We start from the raw sequence: 14345 nt of genomic DNA, 5'->3' as shown, positions 1-14345 counted from the left end.
TGAGTGCTCTTCCTCGTGCCGTGCATTCAGCAGTCGCGTTCTTCGGAGGAGGTCCCTCGCCTTTCCGTGCTAGCAATGACATTGGAATGGTCGAAACCAGTACCCATTGCTTAAATGCTTTGCATAGCCATCTGAGACCAAAGTAGACCTCAAGTCCTCCAGAGGCTGAAAGTAAATCAAAACATACCTGGGAATTGCCACGTGATCGGCAGTTTTCTCAATTATGACGTGCTTGGTTAGGGTCTCCTGGATGTGGCTGAAGTCAGCGAAGCAAGAAATTCGGAATAGCTGGTGAGCATATATACCCTTCGCTGCCTAGGCCGACGACCATCAGGACACCCTATTCTCTCATTCTCTCATTTGCTGGATCTGAGTTATCTGAGCTATGCTGTCGATCAAGAGGACGCTGAACGGCCTTTCCCAGGTCCCTGCAGGTACTCGCAAAGTACGATGGGCGCATACTGCCTCGGATAAGGACAAGTATAAGATTATCGTAGTGGGCGGAGGTATGTTCCGGCATCTCCGGACTCCGGGCGATACTCAGACTAGGCATATGCCAGGTTCCGCTGGTTTGAATGTTGCGAACCAAATCTTTAATCGCTTCCAGTCGGCGGGGAAGGCCTTGAATCCGCAGGACATCGCAATTCTGGATTCAGCCGACTTCCATCACTATCAAGTGCGTAACATTACGGTGGCATGTTGTTTTCCTTTACTGACCAATCCTTTACTTAGCCTGGATGGTTAGTGTGTCTTATACGAATAGTTAGTTGCGAGCCGAGGGCACTGATCGCGTGCATACTGTACTAGGACCCTAGTTGGTTCTGGTCTGAAGCAGAAGACGGAACTTCGGCGACCGCTCAAGTCTCTCATCCCTCCGCATTTGGCCCTTATTCCTGAGAATGTGCAGACCTTTACCCCCCAGTCCAATTCAGTGACGACTACCTTGGGTCGCACCTTGTCGTACGACACTCTCGTTGTAGCCACGGGGCTTAAGATCAACTACAATGCTATACCTGGATTATCCCAGGGGCTTGCTGACCCGAACTCCGGCGTCTCGACTATCTATTCTTACGACACTTGCGACAAGGTGTGGAGGGACATCGACACACTCCGGTCCGGTAAGGCGATATTCACACAACCCGCGGGGATCATCAAGTGCGCTGGAGGTATGGTCTATGGCTCCGTGATTGTCTGATCGTAGCTAATGCTATGTTGGTTAGCGCCTCAAAAAATCATGTGGATGGCTTGGGACCGATACCAGAGGACCGGGCGCGGCGGTAACGTCCAAGTCGAGTTCTACACCGGCATGCCGAGCATGTTCAGCGTCAAGAAGTATTCTGATGCTCTAAATGAGCTCCGTTTGCAGCGGGGGGTCCCTGCTCTCTTCCAGCACAATCTAGCCTCCATCGACGTTCCGAACCACAAGGCGACATTCAACAAAGCCGACGGCTCTACTGCTACCGTAGACTACGACATCTTGCACGTCGTACCGCCACAAGGGCCGCTTGATTTCATGAAGGGACAGCCGATTGCCGATGCAGCCGGATGGGTTCAAGTGGATAAGGAGACGCTGAGACATGTCAAGCCCGAGTACGGCAATATATGGGCTCTCGGCGATTGCTCATCGCTCCCCACCTCCAAGACCGCGGCCGCAATCACCAAACAGGCCCCGGTCCTCACGGAGAATCTGTTCTCCGTCATGGACACCGGCAAACTTGGAAGTGCGAGGTACAACGGTTACACGAGCTGCCCAGTGAGTGACGTTTCGTAGCCTCGTGCACTGAGCCGTACCTGATGAGCGTATTCTCAGCTCTTGACCGGGTATGGTCAATTGATGTTGGCGGAGTTCAAATATGATCTGGTTCCCGAAGAGACGTTCGCGGAGTACCTGGGCGACCAGTCCAAGCCCAGACGGTTAGTCTGTATCCTTTTGTTTGAGACCGCTTCTCTGACTCTCGATCTGTGATAGGTTGTATTACCACCTCAAAAAGGTAATTAGTTTCCTGGCGCCAGGCTCTGAGTCACAGAAGGCTAATGGCGTCTCAACAGGATCTCTTCCCCTGGGTGTACTTCAATTACATGGTGAGTGCTAAAGACAGCTGCTACTAGTAATCTCACTGACATCCTTCCAGGTCAAGGGGCAGTGGTTCGGGACTTCGGGACCGATTCGCCCCTCCTTCCCGGCCGCGTTGGAGTAAATAGCTTTCAGCCATATGTACTAGTTTGCTGTATTTGCATGATCTTTGAATTGTTACCCGTACACATGCATTTCAAGGCTCAAGGTCGTTCTCGACTCACGGCGTAACTTCGTATGGATTTGCGTTCTTAGGTCCGCGAAATAGTTCATATACACAGACGTACTGCGCAAAGCAGGCGATAGGAGCCTCTTCGGCGAACCCGGGCGTGATTGGTACGTACCATGCTCTGCTTCGATACGTCACATAATATACAGACCAGCCCTCTTATGGGACGCGGTTGATGCATATGGTGGCCCTTGAAGCTTGAAGTTGGCTGAGTCGGGCACGACACTTGGGCTTCAATTACACACTTCACCGCAATGGATGCCGAATAACTCTACTTATTTCTGATGACGAGTGTCTAGTGAAGTACCAACCCTAGGGGATCGGGCGTTCCCGATGAGATAGTCTTGTGTAAGACAGAGGACAATAACACGGAAGCTTGGAGTAGCTGACAATTATGCTCCCCGATATTCTCCCTGATCACTGACGACAATAGACGGTCTGGTTCGGGGTGTAAACAGCCGCATGAATCCTCTGGTTAAATCGTATTAGGTCCCCGTTGTCGCGGACCCTCTGACAGACAATTGTAGGGTTGACGTTGGACCCACAGTCACCCACTTGCCCTGAGATTTCCCAAACCGGCGCTTGCCACGTCAGCCAATCCGACGCGAGAGAGCCATCAGGCTCACGAGACGCGTCGGGTGCCTGGGGACACGTGATATCTGTTGACTGCGGTCTTCGGGGTCCATGACGCGCCTTGCTTGTTGACCACGACCGCGTTGTGTATCAACGTGTCCCGTCCGTCGCCGTTTAGGCCACTATGTCGCGTCTAACAACGGCACAAATCGTCGAGCAAGGCCGCTACCTTGAACCCGACTTCGACCCGACCACTCTCACTGTTCCACAATTGCTTGGCATATTTGGTTACCACAATATCAGGTATCCTACGCCTTATACGAAGCCCAAACTCGTACAACTCTTTAATGAAGAAATCAAACCCCAAACTACTCAGCTGAAGAAGGAGAAACTGAAGAGGGAGAACAGTGCTGCTAGCGATGATGGTATAAAGGATGGCGTAACGGGAAAGTTGATCGGAGGAGATAAAAAGGCAAGTACCAGACTTTCAGCCATGCCTCTCATTTACATCGTCTTACATTGGGCCGCCTCAATGCTCTAGCCGCCCGTACGAAGATCATCCAGGCGTTTGTCTCGCCCACCTTCGCAGGATGAGAAGGAATCCTCCCCTCCGAGACCGGATCCCGTGAGTATCGTGATAACAGCTAGACTGATCTGGTCTTAACCTGCAAGGTGTAGCCTAAGCGGCGCCGCTCCTCCGCGCAACCTTCTCTAGGTGGCCCGTCAACAACTCGCAAGGCTATTGTGCTCGAACCCGCTGTAGCAGAAGAAAGTGAGCCCGAAGAGCTTCCTCCGCGCAAGATCAGCCGCAGCAAGAAGGCCGTGCGTGATCCTAAATCCTCATCTCTTTGAAACCCCCTTCATAATGGACTGTAGTCTGGCCAAAATGCGAAGAAGTCGCGTCCTGAATCGGAGACTGTACGTGCGCATATCTCTTACCTCATGCGACTACTCATGCGGAAGACGTCATAACTGTAGCATGCTGAAGACAGTGGCTGGGAGGATAATAACGTTTTCCAATCCGGAGCTGAGTCTTCGTCTCCGGCTAAACCCTCGCCGTCGAAGGCTAGAGCCCGACGCACTACTACGGCTCGTACCACGACAGCGCGAAGGTCGTCTCGTAAAGCTTCATCTGCACCTCCGCATCTCTCTCCGTCACCTCCGAAGCAAATTGTGGTACTTCCCGATCCGCCCCCCGAGGAACAACAGCCCACTCCCCCTTCTCCTCCCCGATCGACATTCGAGCCTGATCTCCCCTCAAGTATATTTAATCGTCCGAGGAAGTCCGGACTGCCGGCCAGGGAAGTCAAGGTGCAAATCCCTGAGACCCCACGAAGGTTGCAAGAACAGGACGTGGGGCCTTTTGAAGATCCCGAGCAGAGCATGATGCAAGTGCAGCATCAAGTGCTAGAAGACGAGCTCGATGATGAGGCCGACAACGCGGAAGAAGACGAAGACGAGGGGGATGAAACAGTTGCCATAGCCCGCCGTATATCTGGCGACGGAGATGTCATCCGTCACCGCCCGCCCCCTGCGAAGGAGTCTTCGTCGCTGTTGCTTCGCATTCTCGTGGCTCTATGTTTCTTGGCTGTTTCACCCGCAGTGTACAAGTATAAGACCGAGTCTGCTCAGATCGGTTTCTGCGACCCCGGCAGGGACACCAACGAGATTCTCGAAACAATGAAGACCCGCTGGGCTGCTATAGACGCGTGTCACAGGGACAACACAACATTCGTACAACTTCCTGCAATCAAATCATCACCTGAGGAAGGCTATAAATTGGAGAAGAGGGATAGCGAATTAGTTCCTTGCCCGCCTCCTGACCTTGTTCCCCTCCCTCATCCGACCATTTGTACTCCGTGTCCTGCGCACGCAAAGTGCAGAGGTCGTGAGATCGTCTGTGAGGACACTTACTTATTCCGTCCCCACCCTCTCCTGGCGTTCCTCCCTGCCCCTTCCGCTTCGTCGTCATCTGTTGTACAGGGAATTTGGCAAGTTATAGAGCTCGCCAACGGGCTACCTGGTATGGGACCGGTTGCGTTCCCCCCGAGATGTTTGGAAGATCCGAAGAGGAAGCGAAATATTGGAGTGCTGGGTAAAGTGATGGTTGCGTATCTCGGCCAGGAACGTGGAAAGAGGTTGTGCATGGGAGACGTTCACGATGTTCCGGATAAAGAAGGTGGTCAAGCCAGGACGTGGGGGTTGGAGATGGAGGAACTGAAAGCGATTATGAGAAGGCGACCAGGGGTGATGTCCGCGCGACGACGTGCTAAATGCGCCGCTAATCCTGGAATTCCTCAGGGTAAATCCATTGAAAATTTCGACAGTCTGTTTAATGAAGCAGTGGGTCAGTTAATTGAATGGGGCGGAGTTATCACCAGTGAAGACTCGCAGTAAGTTCGAAGTAACTTTCCGTCCCGCAGACACGTGCTGAGTGCGTTTGATGACGTTACAGGGGCCGAAAATATTTGGCACATAGCGAGCCCAATTTAGACCTGAGCTGTTTGATCAGGGTAAAGACGAGGGAAACTTGGCACGAATGGCAAGCTAGAGTGTTCGGTCAGTCCCACTACATGGTCTACATTGCTCGTAATTGACAGTCTTCTTCCCTACAGCTGTGCTCGCAACCGTCCTCAGCACCTTGTACTATCGCAGGCGCCGGGCAAGTCGCCAGGCGGAAGACAAGCGTGTGTCGGAGCTTGTCCCTATTGTTCTAGACGCATTGCGGAATCAAGAGCTCGCCCACCATACGGATCCCATCACCACCCCACACCCTTACCTATCTTCCTTGCAGCTACGTGACCTCATCTTGCAGGACGAACATTCGATCTCCACACGAACCCGGCTGTGGAATAAGGTGGAACATGTGGTAGAAAGCAATGCGAATGTCAGAGCAAACCTAGAAGAGCTCCCAGGTGGAGATGAGATGCGCGTATGGCGATGGGTTGGGAGCACGAGTCCTACTAGCCCTCGGGCAGTAGCGTCGAGGGATTGATGGGTCTAGGTCCATGCCGGGGGATCCATTATTATTCGAGTACTTATGAGCATGGCGAGCGACATTACCCCGACTGTTGGATATTTGCTTACAGGCTGCGCTCTTAGTGCTATGTAATGTGAACGTGATCTACTATGTATTCTATCTTCGACCAAATGCTGATGTCTTTCTGCTTCTCGTATGACGATCGAGGATCTACCGACGGTCGAGGCCTAGGCAACGCGGTACCGATAGCGTTATTCAAATTGAAAACACTGAAGTCAAGAGATCCACTGCAAATCCACGAAAGAGGAAGGTTGGGTAGGTAGACTTCTGTGCTAGTTGCCCTCCGGTCCTTCGCTTCCGCATCGAAACGCAGGAGGTAGGATCCCAGGAACTGGGGGCTTGCGCTGCTGTAGCTTCCCTCCCCCAAAGGTGCCAATCACGCGAAGTAAATAAGCTCTCATATGGAATCCTAGATGCATTCTTCACGCCCATTGGCTCATGGGTAAGCCGGTCTGGATTTTCTCTATAAGAGCCTTCTTCATAAACTGTTCTTCGGCTAGAACACGAGTGGTCTGGGCAATGAAACGTCCACCATCCCTGGTTTGAGTATCCTCGGAAACTAACAATATGACGGCACTCGACGTACCCTTAGAAATCTGTCCAGATCGATCCGACCCGTGTTTAAGGCCCTGTGAAGATGATAAATCGTGTCCTCTATAGCGTTCTCTTCGGCAACTAGGTTGATTAACCTATTGTTGTGCAACAGTTGGCCTTATGGCAAATTGTTACGACTTCAAGGACAGACTTACTGATTATGGACTATAGTGGTAGAGCACACTAGTTCGTCCACTTCTGGATCACCCTTCTTCTTTAGCTCACCAAGATTCATTTCGGCTTGCCCTACTACCGTTCTCAGACGGCCAGCTACCCCGCGGCAGACATCTTTCACCGCCTCCAGTCTAGCCATCTCATCTCGGATAGCCGGTTCACCCACCAACAGATCTCTCTGGTGAGCACGCAAGCGTTCCGCATCCAGAGCCATGGCTTGGGATAGTGACGCTAGTTCAGATGAAAACTTTGCATGTACATCAGCGTGAAGTCGCAGCAGCTCTGGGTTCATAGGACGAGGCGGTGCGTGACTAGGGGCTGGAACCGCATCTCCTAGTTCAACAGCAGGCTCTTCCAGGAGGTTAGGAGGTGGGGGTCGGGGTTCTGGCTGCGGGGGTGGCAGAGGAGAATACGACGGTGTAACTACGTTGGGTGCTACAAATGATGGAGAAACCTGAGGGGGGAGAGGACTCATCGCTAGGGGGATAGGATGTGCCTGAGAACCCTGGTCCGTATTCTGCGCATAGGTTGACACTTGTGAAGGAGGCAAGGACCATCGCTGGCTCGAAGGTGATGAGACTGGAGACATCGGGTTTATGGGAGGTTGATACATAGTGCTGCCAGACGGGTTCGTACTGTGGATCGACATACTCCGTTGATGTTGTGGCGAGGGCACAAACATCCCAGGAGTGGGCGGTGGACGAGGGGGCACGACAGGCTGGAGACGATGTTTATGCGGATTAGTGATCACACAGGACAGGGTAGAACTTACACTCATCGCTCTCTGAGGGGGGGCAAGCTCATGCTGTCCCGGCCATGGAACGCTTGCTGGCCGAGATTGTGGGTCAGGAAAGGATGCTCCGGGCTTCGGCGGTATTGGAGGAGGACGATGGTCATCAGAGTACCGGACCGTCGGTCTGTGACTATGCCTTTGCGACGCATCCCTCACAGGGCTACCCGGGGTGACAGGCGTCCTTGACTCACTCTGCTTCGACTTCGCATAGACAGGCGGCTCTCGGGAGAATTCGTCTTGCATTTCTTCCATTAAAGAGAGAAGATTGCAGGCCTAATGGGCTGGAATGTCAGCGTATTGAGTGCCAAGCATTTATCATGCGACAGGCTCGTACCTCACTCTTCCTTTCCCAGTTCTGAATATAGGTGATATTGCACTTCCCGCTGACGTCCATGTATTTACCTGCCTTGACCAGCATTTCACTTGTCGGGACGACATAAACAAGCGGAGGTCGGCGAGGAAAGTCATGTGTTATCCATATGGCTATCGGTATATTGTAGGACGCTTGACGGAATGTGATGGGCAGTAGACCATGGAGACAGAGGAGCAGTTGTGTCCGCCCATCGTCAAAAGCTGGACCGCACCATGTATGAGTTAATCGATTGCAGTACGGCGAGCATCAGTACTGAACTATAAACGTCTGTCTTGGGTCTGATGGTTGGGAAGCGAGAGAGAACAGCGTTGGCATCCGCGTAGACGCGGTCACGGCCTGGATAAGAGTGCACATTCTGCCGAAGCCATTTCTGCGTCAACGTCTCTCCATTATTCATGATGGACGAGGTGAGCGCGTAGAAGCTCTGTCCCAGCCTGCACCCTCCGCCCCAGCGTTCGAGCTCCGATTCAAATTCTTTAGCCTGGTAAGGATTCCTCGAGTTCCACATGCAGAAATTGATCGCGGCGATTCGATAAACCCTAAGTCTAAGCCTGTGGAAGGAGAGAACCCAAATTTATCTATGTTGATATCTGAAACAGATTCTGGGGTACAACATACTCGTTCAGTGTCTGGGCCGTGGCGTCATTCAGCAGTCTCTACAGGTTAGTGTTTTGCTTCCGTTTTGATCTGGGCTGCCGCCGGAACTATTCCTATGACTAGTAGTTTGCCTTATCCAACGCGAAACCGAATGTCGTCTGCAGGGATCCCACCAAGCATGATCCGGGGCGAGCAAACAACGGACACCATGCCGCCCCACCTACTCGGGTGACTCGCCCGTGCCTCTTTGTATTTTTTCACGGCGCCGGGTCTTGATTTATGAACGGAGCAACAAACCCGCAGCACCCGGAAAGGGAAACTCAAAGGGACACAGCTTGTGGATTCCGGTCTCCCCTCGGGCTACCGACCGCTAGGACCTGGTATTTCCTCCGATTCTAGATTCTGCGTAAGATCGAGTGTCATGGTGCACAATAACTTTTCAGCAGCGCTTCTTGTCTTGTTCCTTCTGCACATGCTGCACCGCCGCCACAGGTCCGACTTGGAAGTCATCTTGATGTTCGGGCTGCAGCTATCCCACCTTCGTACAGCCGGTTATTAAATCTCCGGACCACTGTGCCGGCTTTGCTGTCCACGGTACCCGCGCAGGCTGTCAGATTCTTTTGGCGACCGTCCCGATCCGCTATCTGGCTCAGGATCCCACGTCTACTATCTCCAAATCAGTGGGCCGGTTCTCCCATTTCCGGATCTTGTGGACTCGGTGTTCTCTGCCATAGAACTGCCTATCCTTGTCGAAGCTGCTGTGATCCCCCTCACAATGGCGCCGAGACTAGGGTTAGTATTTAATATAAAAAGAGTCAAGGACCATTGTTGATAGGTTTTACTTCCCTCTCGCTTTCACATGTACAAAATCGTCGTTCGTGATATATATCGGTGGTCCCTTGCACTCAAATAGTCATAAGGCACACGTACGCGTCGCTATCCAAGACTCCACCATGCCCGTCGTCGCGTCCTCGTCAAGCGGCGGCGCTGGCTCGTCGTTGAACCGCGCTCCCAAGACACTTACCCCTCAGAGAAAGCATCGAAAGATGCTGAAAGATGGTTCCAGCGAAGTCTGGCCAGAGTCTATCGAGAAAATCTTCGTTGAAGGTGAATTTGTATTTGATTCACCATCACCCTCCTAAGGCCTCACTGTTCATCCCCATTCAGGACTACGACAATACTGGGACTCGCCGTGGGCAACGTTCTCAAGGGGGCGCAGCCGATGGCGAAATCAATTCCTCGTCGATTACCTCCACAAGAGAGGGATCGAGCGGTCCAAAAAGCAAGTTGCCAGCCATATACAGGTCCTGAGGAATATGTGGAAAGGAGAACCTGGTTTGTGCACTCCATGTCTATTATTCGCGTCTCCTGCTTACGCCGCTCTCCACCGCAGAGTATCAGCTAGTTGCTGGCGGAGATGAACTGTTTCCAGGGACGAACATGCTCACATCTGTAAGCGACCAACATAACAATAGCAGCGAACTACGATTGTCCGGCGTTGCTGTCAAACGAGAACATGGCGGACAAAGTCCTCTGTTGTTCCCTCGTTCCCCTAGTTCGTCTGGCTCGGACAGCGTGTACGACTCCGGCATAGCACCAGAGCTATATTCACCTGTTGGCACTGCGCCCCCGTCGGTCGCCTTCGCGGACACGGCAGTGACTACTGTCGGTTTCCCAGCGGATGTATCCTTCGGCGTCACCACTGCGGACAACGTGAAGCGCGAGGGCCTCGAAGGCGCTCCCTGCAATTTTGCGCGCGCCTACGTAGAGCCGGCCGTCAGCCAGTTGCCTGATGATAGAGCCGCTGGATCGATGAGCACCCTCACTTTTGCTGCCCCACTAGGCACAGAAAATTTATCCGCAGCATCGCCTCATTTTCTGTCCCCGACTCCCTCGGATCCTGCTTCAATACCTTCCAGCTACCAAACAGGTATCCCCGTCCTCGGGGAGGCTGTTCATAATGGCCGCCAGTCGCTTCGCAATCGACTCACCGCTTTGTGCTTATGGTCTCAACGGATGGAGCGTCGTACCGTCCGCGTAGATGAGTACATCCCCCTTCCTCAAAGAGGATCGTCCTGCCCGGGCCCCATCGTGATCCTCATAAGACTGCAATTGCCCGTATTTTATGATGGATTGTATAGCGCCCTTGCATTCGACGGATTCCAGGGTGCCATACAGATGGAGTCTCCATGGACGTCGGGTCAATGTGCAACGCGCGTATACCAAGAGGGAGTCTGTCATCATCAGGATACAGCCTCCCTCAAGCCGCCTCAGAGCCTTGACGAGACCCAGAGAATGCGCAGCATACTGCCAGAGTCGTGGCTCACCAGAAGTAGATGGCTCGATATTGGTACGTCCGCGGCCCGCCCTCTATCAAGGTCGATGGGAGTTCCTCATGTTCCACACGTGCTTGCAGCCAGGCGGATGAACGTCAGCCAGACAGTGGTCGTCGATGGAGTTACGCTAGCCGTCATCAATTACGAGTTCAGCGGTATTTACTCCGATGACAAGCCCTCTGCGGAGGTCCTCGAAGTCCGGCGTCCCACTTTGGGGAAACCCTGGCCGCCGCAGTATCCCTCTGGAAATAACCCGCCGACATCGGCAGGCTATGAAATGCTCCCTCGCCAACCGGCTATCGATTCTTTCAGCAACAGTTCATACTCGTCGCTCGTCGGCAGACAAAGGTCAGGAACGGCATCCTCTGTAACATCGGCTGGATCACAGCCCTTTTGAAGCGTGCTGCTGACAGAGGCAAGCGCGCCTTCACCGCACACCCTCATATTTTTGGCCCTCCTATGCTTGTTTCCCGCCTCACATGTGTGCCAACATCTCATGTATTATTATATCATAGTTATGTCTTCCGATGGACATTGCGGACACGTTCCGCCTTCGCGTCGCGTTGTTGGACCATACTTGCCTAACACGCCTTCGTGGCCTCACTCTAGCACTTCTCATTGGTCGCTTGCTGATCCTTATATCACCTCGTGTCTACGGCTAATATAACGTAAAATATATCTTGCTACTCGCTACTGACGTATGAAGTTGACGAGGTTGAGGGCTTCATCTCTGACGCGTACATCCCAGTGCTGGTTCGCGAGGATGTGAACTTCAAAGAGCGACGCGGCGGAAGGGTTACACAGCTGGGGATCGTCGATGTCGGGACGATAAACGCCGTTGAACGTGCGATCTTCCGTGGACAAGAGATAGTCCAGCCTCGTGTCCTTTACGATGAGTCGCTCCACGAAATGAATGGCCCGCACAGCACTGGCCGGCGGCCAGTGCAGCGCGGTGGACAGGACGCGCTTTGCAAAAGCTGCAGACCGCCAGGCGGGGGAGCTGTGCTGAGTCATACGCGGCGAAAACACCAAATCCAAGGCGCGGAAGAACATATCAGCAATGGATCTGTGCTCCAGCTTTGCCGCCGACGACTCAAGCGGGATCCGCTCGATATCTGGAATGAGTCCTAGGGCAGGAATAAGGGCGTAAAGTAGATTGTTGAAGTCCGTCAAGTCGAGAGTAAGCGCTTCTCCTGTAGGACGCTCAATGAATATTATTTATCGGTCAGAAAATCTCCATACCTTGCCCAATTAGGAGTTCAAAGGCAGTGGTTATGCAGGTGAGGCGATACCGCACACTTTTCTCCATGCTGCTGACGTCGTCAAGACTATCGTCCGAGGGAGGTTTCGAATCCCTGAGCACCAGGCTCTTCAAAACCTGCATGAGGTCCTTGAAAAAGTCGATGTTAACGAGGTGAGAGAATTTAGAAATCCCTTCCAGCGCAGCTGGAAGCAGTGCGGTCGGCTCCGGATTTTTCAGGATCCGGAAGTAAAGGACGAACAGCAATTTCAGGGTCTCTGTTTGCTGTGCGGAAACTATTAAACGGTGTTCGAAAAAGTTTTCACCGACGTACCGTAGCAGCACGCTCTTCCCTATCGACCTCGGCGGCGGCCTCCTTCATTTCCTTCTGGATTTCCATTTGCTCCTTGAGAACCTTCTTGGCCTTCTTGCTCAGGTGAGGGGCGTCGGTCTTCTTGCCCTTACCATGGCGGGATATCCTTTTCTGCTGACCCTTGGCACTGTCACCTTCCTTTTCCGCCTTAGACTCCGATGCTCGAACGTTGAGCTCCGTCTTGAGGCGGAGATGGAGCAGGCAGCTCAGGACGTTCGGGTGCACGTTGTATTTTCGCTCCCGGATCATGCGGTTCAGCAGCCGAACCAGCTCCAGTGATGGGGCGCCCGTAAGGTCCTGACGGAAGACCTTGACGATCGTATTCAGGCACAGTTCCGAGGACTTGACGGGCATTCAGTGGGAATTCAGCGGATAAAACCGAGATCATACCTTATCCCAAGACTTCTTACTCAGTCGGGCGACAATGCAGTTCATGAGGTTCATCCGGAAATTGAAATGAGTCACCTCCACCAGGAGGGTGCACATGGACTGCAGCGCGATATCGGCGAGCTCTGTCTGACCTATCCAAGAACAGTCAGCGATAAGTCAAAACAATGGATGCCGTCCCGACCTTTGACCTCGGCTTCGAGCGCACGTAAGTACGTCTGATAGACTCCGACGAGCCCCTGTTCGTATTCACGTGTCCTGGCTACGATCTGGCTCACTTTCTCTGCCTTCTCCTTATCGGTGAGCGGACGAATTCGGTAGCCGGGGATGATGTCCTTGTAGACAGCAAGCTGGGAGAGCATGGCTAGCTTGCGTATCGTGGGGTCGTTCGTCACCGGCTCGGGGTGCGTAGGTGTGGATATGGATGGCAGCGAGAACGTATGAAGTCGTCGCAGCAGCCCAAGCTACAGGCTGGATGAGTGAGCAGCACTCTGAGGACAACCAGACGTGCTTACGCTGTTCTCAGGATCAGCCACAATTTCTTGACATATGCTCGCGATCTGTTCTTTGGCAGCCTCTATACGAGCCTTTCTTGACTTACTCCCAATCACGTCTATGACGGCTGGACGACCGAAGCGCGCCCCGGTAGAGACATCCTCTACTCGCGACGCTTCAGCTTCTTCTGGAGAGCTGTCCATGGATTCCTCGCTGCTCTCCTCATCTTCTGGACCAATACGAATTCGACCTTCGGTCTTCTGAATCCGGCCATCCGCCAGTTTTATGGGAAGACGGTTGACAACGCCTTTGGGTTCGGGTTCCGATGTCCATGCAGGCGGTCGCTGGCGAGATTCGTACAGCTCTTCTGGATCCAGCTCAGAGTCCGCTTCGGATGAGCTCGGGAAGGCGGAAGCAGAGCCGGGCTCATCTGATTCAAAGTCGCCCTCTTCAATGTCCGAGCTCCAGGAATTTTCATCTTCGTCCTCGTCGTTAGAGTCAATGTCTGGGAGGTCATCTTTACGGGTCACCCGCACAGGTTTGTTCATGCGATGCAGTCGTTCAGTTTCTTTCTTACTCCTGGGAGAAGCGTAAGCTCGTGCTTCTGGAAACGTAGGACTACACACCTTCCAATGGCCTTGGGATCCAAGCTACTGAGGAATTTGGCGTTATCCGCGTATTCGTTCAATAGCTCGAGATCTTCCTCTGATAGCTCGGCCTCCGCATCCTCTAGAGCAGCTGGAATCTCCACGACGTCCCTCTCGTATGCCCGCTCCTTCCCCTTACCCTTGTCCTTCCCCTTCCCGGCCACATTCTTACTGCCTGATTTGCTTCCTTTGGCAAGCTTTGGCTTCTTTGACGGACCTCCTCGCTACAGCCTGGGTAAGTAGGTGTTCAGTAAGGCGCTGCAGCACATACCTGAGAGGGTGCTTGCCTTTTGGCCCCCTTGACGGCCATCGCAGCGTGTAAGTAACGAGACAGCAGCGTGCCCTCAGCCAATCAAACTGCCAAAGCCAAGAATCTTTCGCGGATCTGGGCTGCCATCAATATGTAACTATATCCGGAAA

At 53.1% G+C, this 14345-nt stretch overlaps 5 protein-coding genes across 5 annotated transcripts; 3 read left to right on the top strand and 2 right to left on the bottom strand.

Annotated features, from left to right (window-relative positions):
- Positions 1-288: 288 nt before the first annotated feature.
- Positions 289-2336, top strand: GLOTRDRAFT_114639 (FAD/NAD P-binding domain-containing protein). The gene is made up of 9 exons (XM_007865223.1): positions 289-506; positions 561-676; positions 733-740; positions 808-1166; positions 1221-1753; positions 1811-1914; positions 1970-1991; positions 2050-2082; positions 2133-2336. The coding sequence occupies exons 1-9, from the start codon at positions 386-388 to the stop codon at positions 2196-2198; spliced, it is 1362 nt and encodes a 453-aa protein (XP_007863414.1). The 5' UTR covers positions 289-385; the 3' UTR covers positions 2199-2336.
- A 701-nt stretch (positions 2337-3037) lies between these two features.
- Positions 3038-6804, top strand: GLOTRDRAFT_110047 (uncharacterized protein). Its single transcript, XM_007865222.1, has 10 exons — positions 3038-3348; positions 3418-3501; positions 3555-3698; positions 3753-3794; positions 3855-5123; positions 5178-5269; positions 5332-5435; positions 5492-6428; positions 6503-6605; positions 6666-6804. The coding sequence occupies exons 1-8, from the start codon at positions 3061-3063 to the stop codon at positions 5869-5871; spliced, it is 2403 nt and encodes an 800-aa protein (XP_007863413.1). The 5' UTR covers positions 3038-3060; the 3' UTR covers positions 5872-6428; positions 6503-6605; positions 6666-6804.
- GLOTRDRAFT_104079 (UEV-domain-containing protein) lies at positions 6339-8657 on the bottom strand (the record flags this gene model as incomplete). The annotated part of the gene is made up of 6 exons (XM_007865221.1): positions 6339-6428; positions 6503-6605; positions 6666-7750; positions 7812-8050; positions 8109-8232; positions 8649-8657. The coding sequence occupies 6 exons, from the start codon at positions 8655-8657 to the stop codon at positions 6339-6341; spliced, it is 1650 nt and encodes a 549-aa protein (XP_007863412.1).
- Positions 8658-9306: 649 nt separating this feature from the next.
- On the top strand, positions 9307-10467 carry GLOTRDRAFT_136920 (uncharacterized protein; the record flags this gene model as incomplete). The annotated part of the gene is made up of 4 exons (XM_007865220.1): positions 9307-9554; positions 9615-9782; positions 9841-9899; positions 10291-10467. Coding segments are annotated over exons 1-4 (558 nt in total), but the record flags the coding sequence as incomplete, so codon positions are not given.
- Positions 10468-11473: 1006 nt separating this feature from the next.
- GLOTRDRAFT_136919 (nucleolar complex-associated protein 3) lies at positions 11474-14235 on the bottom strand (the record flags this gene model as incomplete). The annotated part of the gene is made up of 8 exons (XM_007865219.1): positions 11474-11976; positions 12026-12308; positions 12358-12738; positions 12787-12917; positions 12968-13247; positions 13299-13857; positions 13905-14149; positions 14197-14235. 8 exons carry the CDS (start codon positions 14233-14235, stop codon positions 11474-11476), a joined length of 2421 nt encoding a protein of 806 aa, XP_007863410.1.
- Between the last annotated feature and the right edge of the window lie 110 nt (positions 14236-14345).

This window comes from Gloeophyllum trabeum (assembly GCF_000344685.1).
Source record: "Gloeophyllum trabeum ATCC 11539 unplaced genomic scaffold GLOTRscaffold_00003, whole genome shotgun sequence".
Taxonomy (NCBI): Eukaryota; Fungi; Basidiomycota; class Agaricomycetes; order Gloeophyllales; family Gloeophyllaceae; genus Gloeophyllum; species Gloeophyllum trabeum.
Note: the sequence above shows the minus strand (reverse complement) of the source record. Positions and strands in the feature narration are given on the sequence as shown.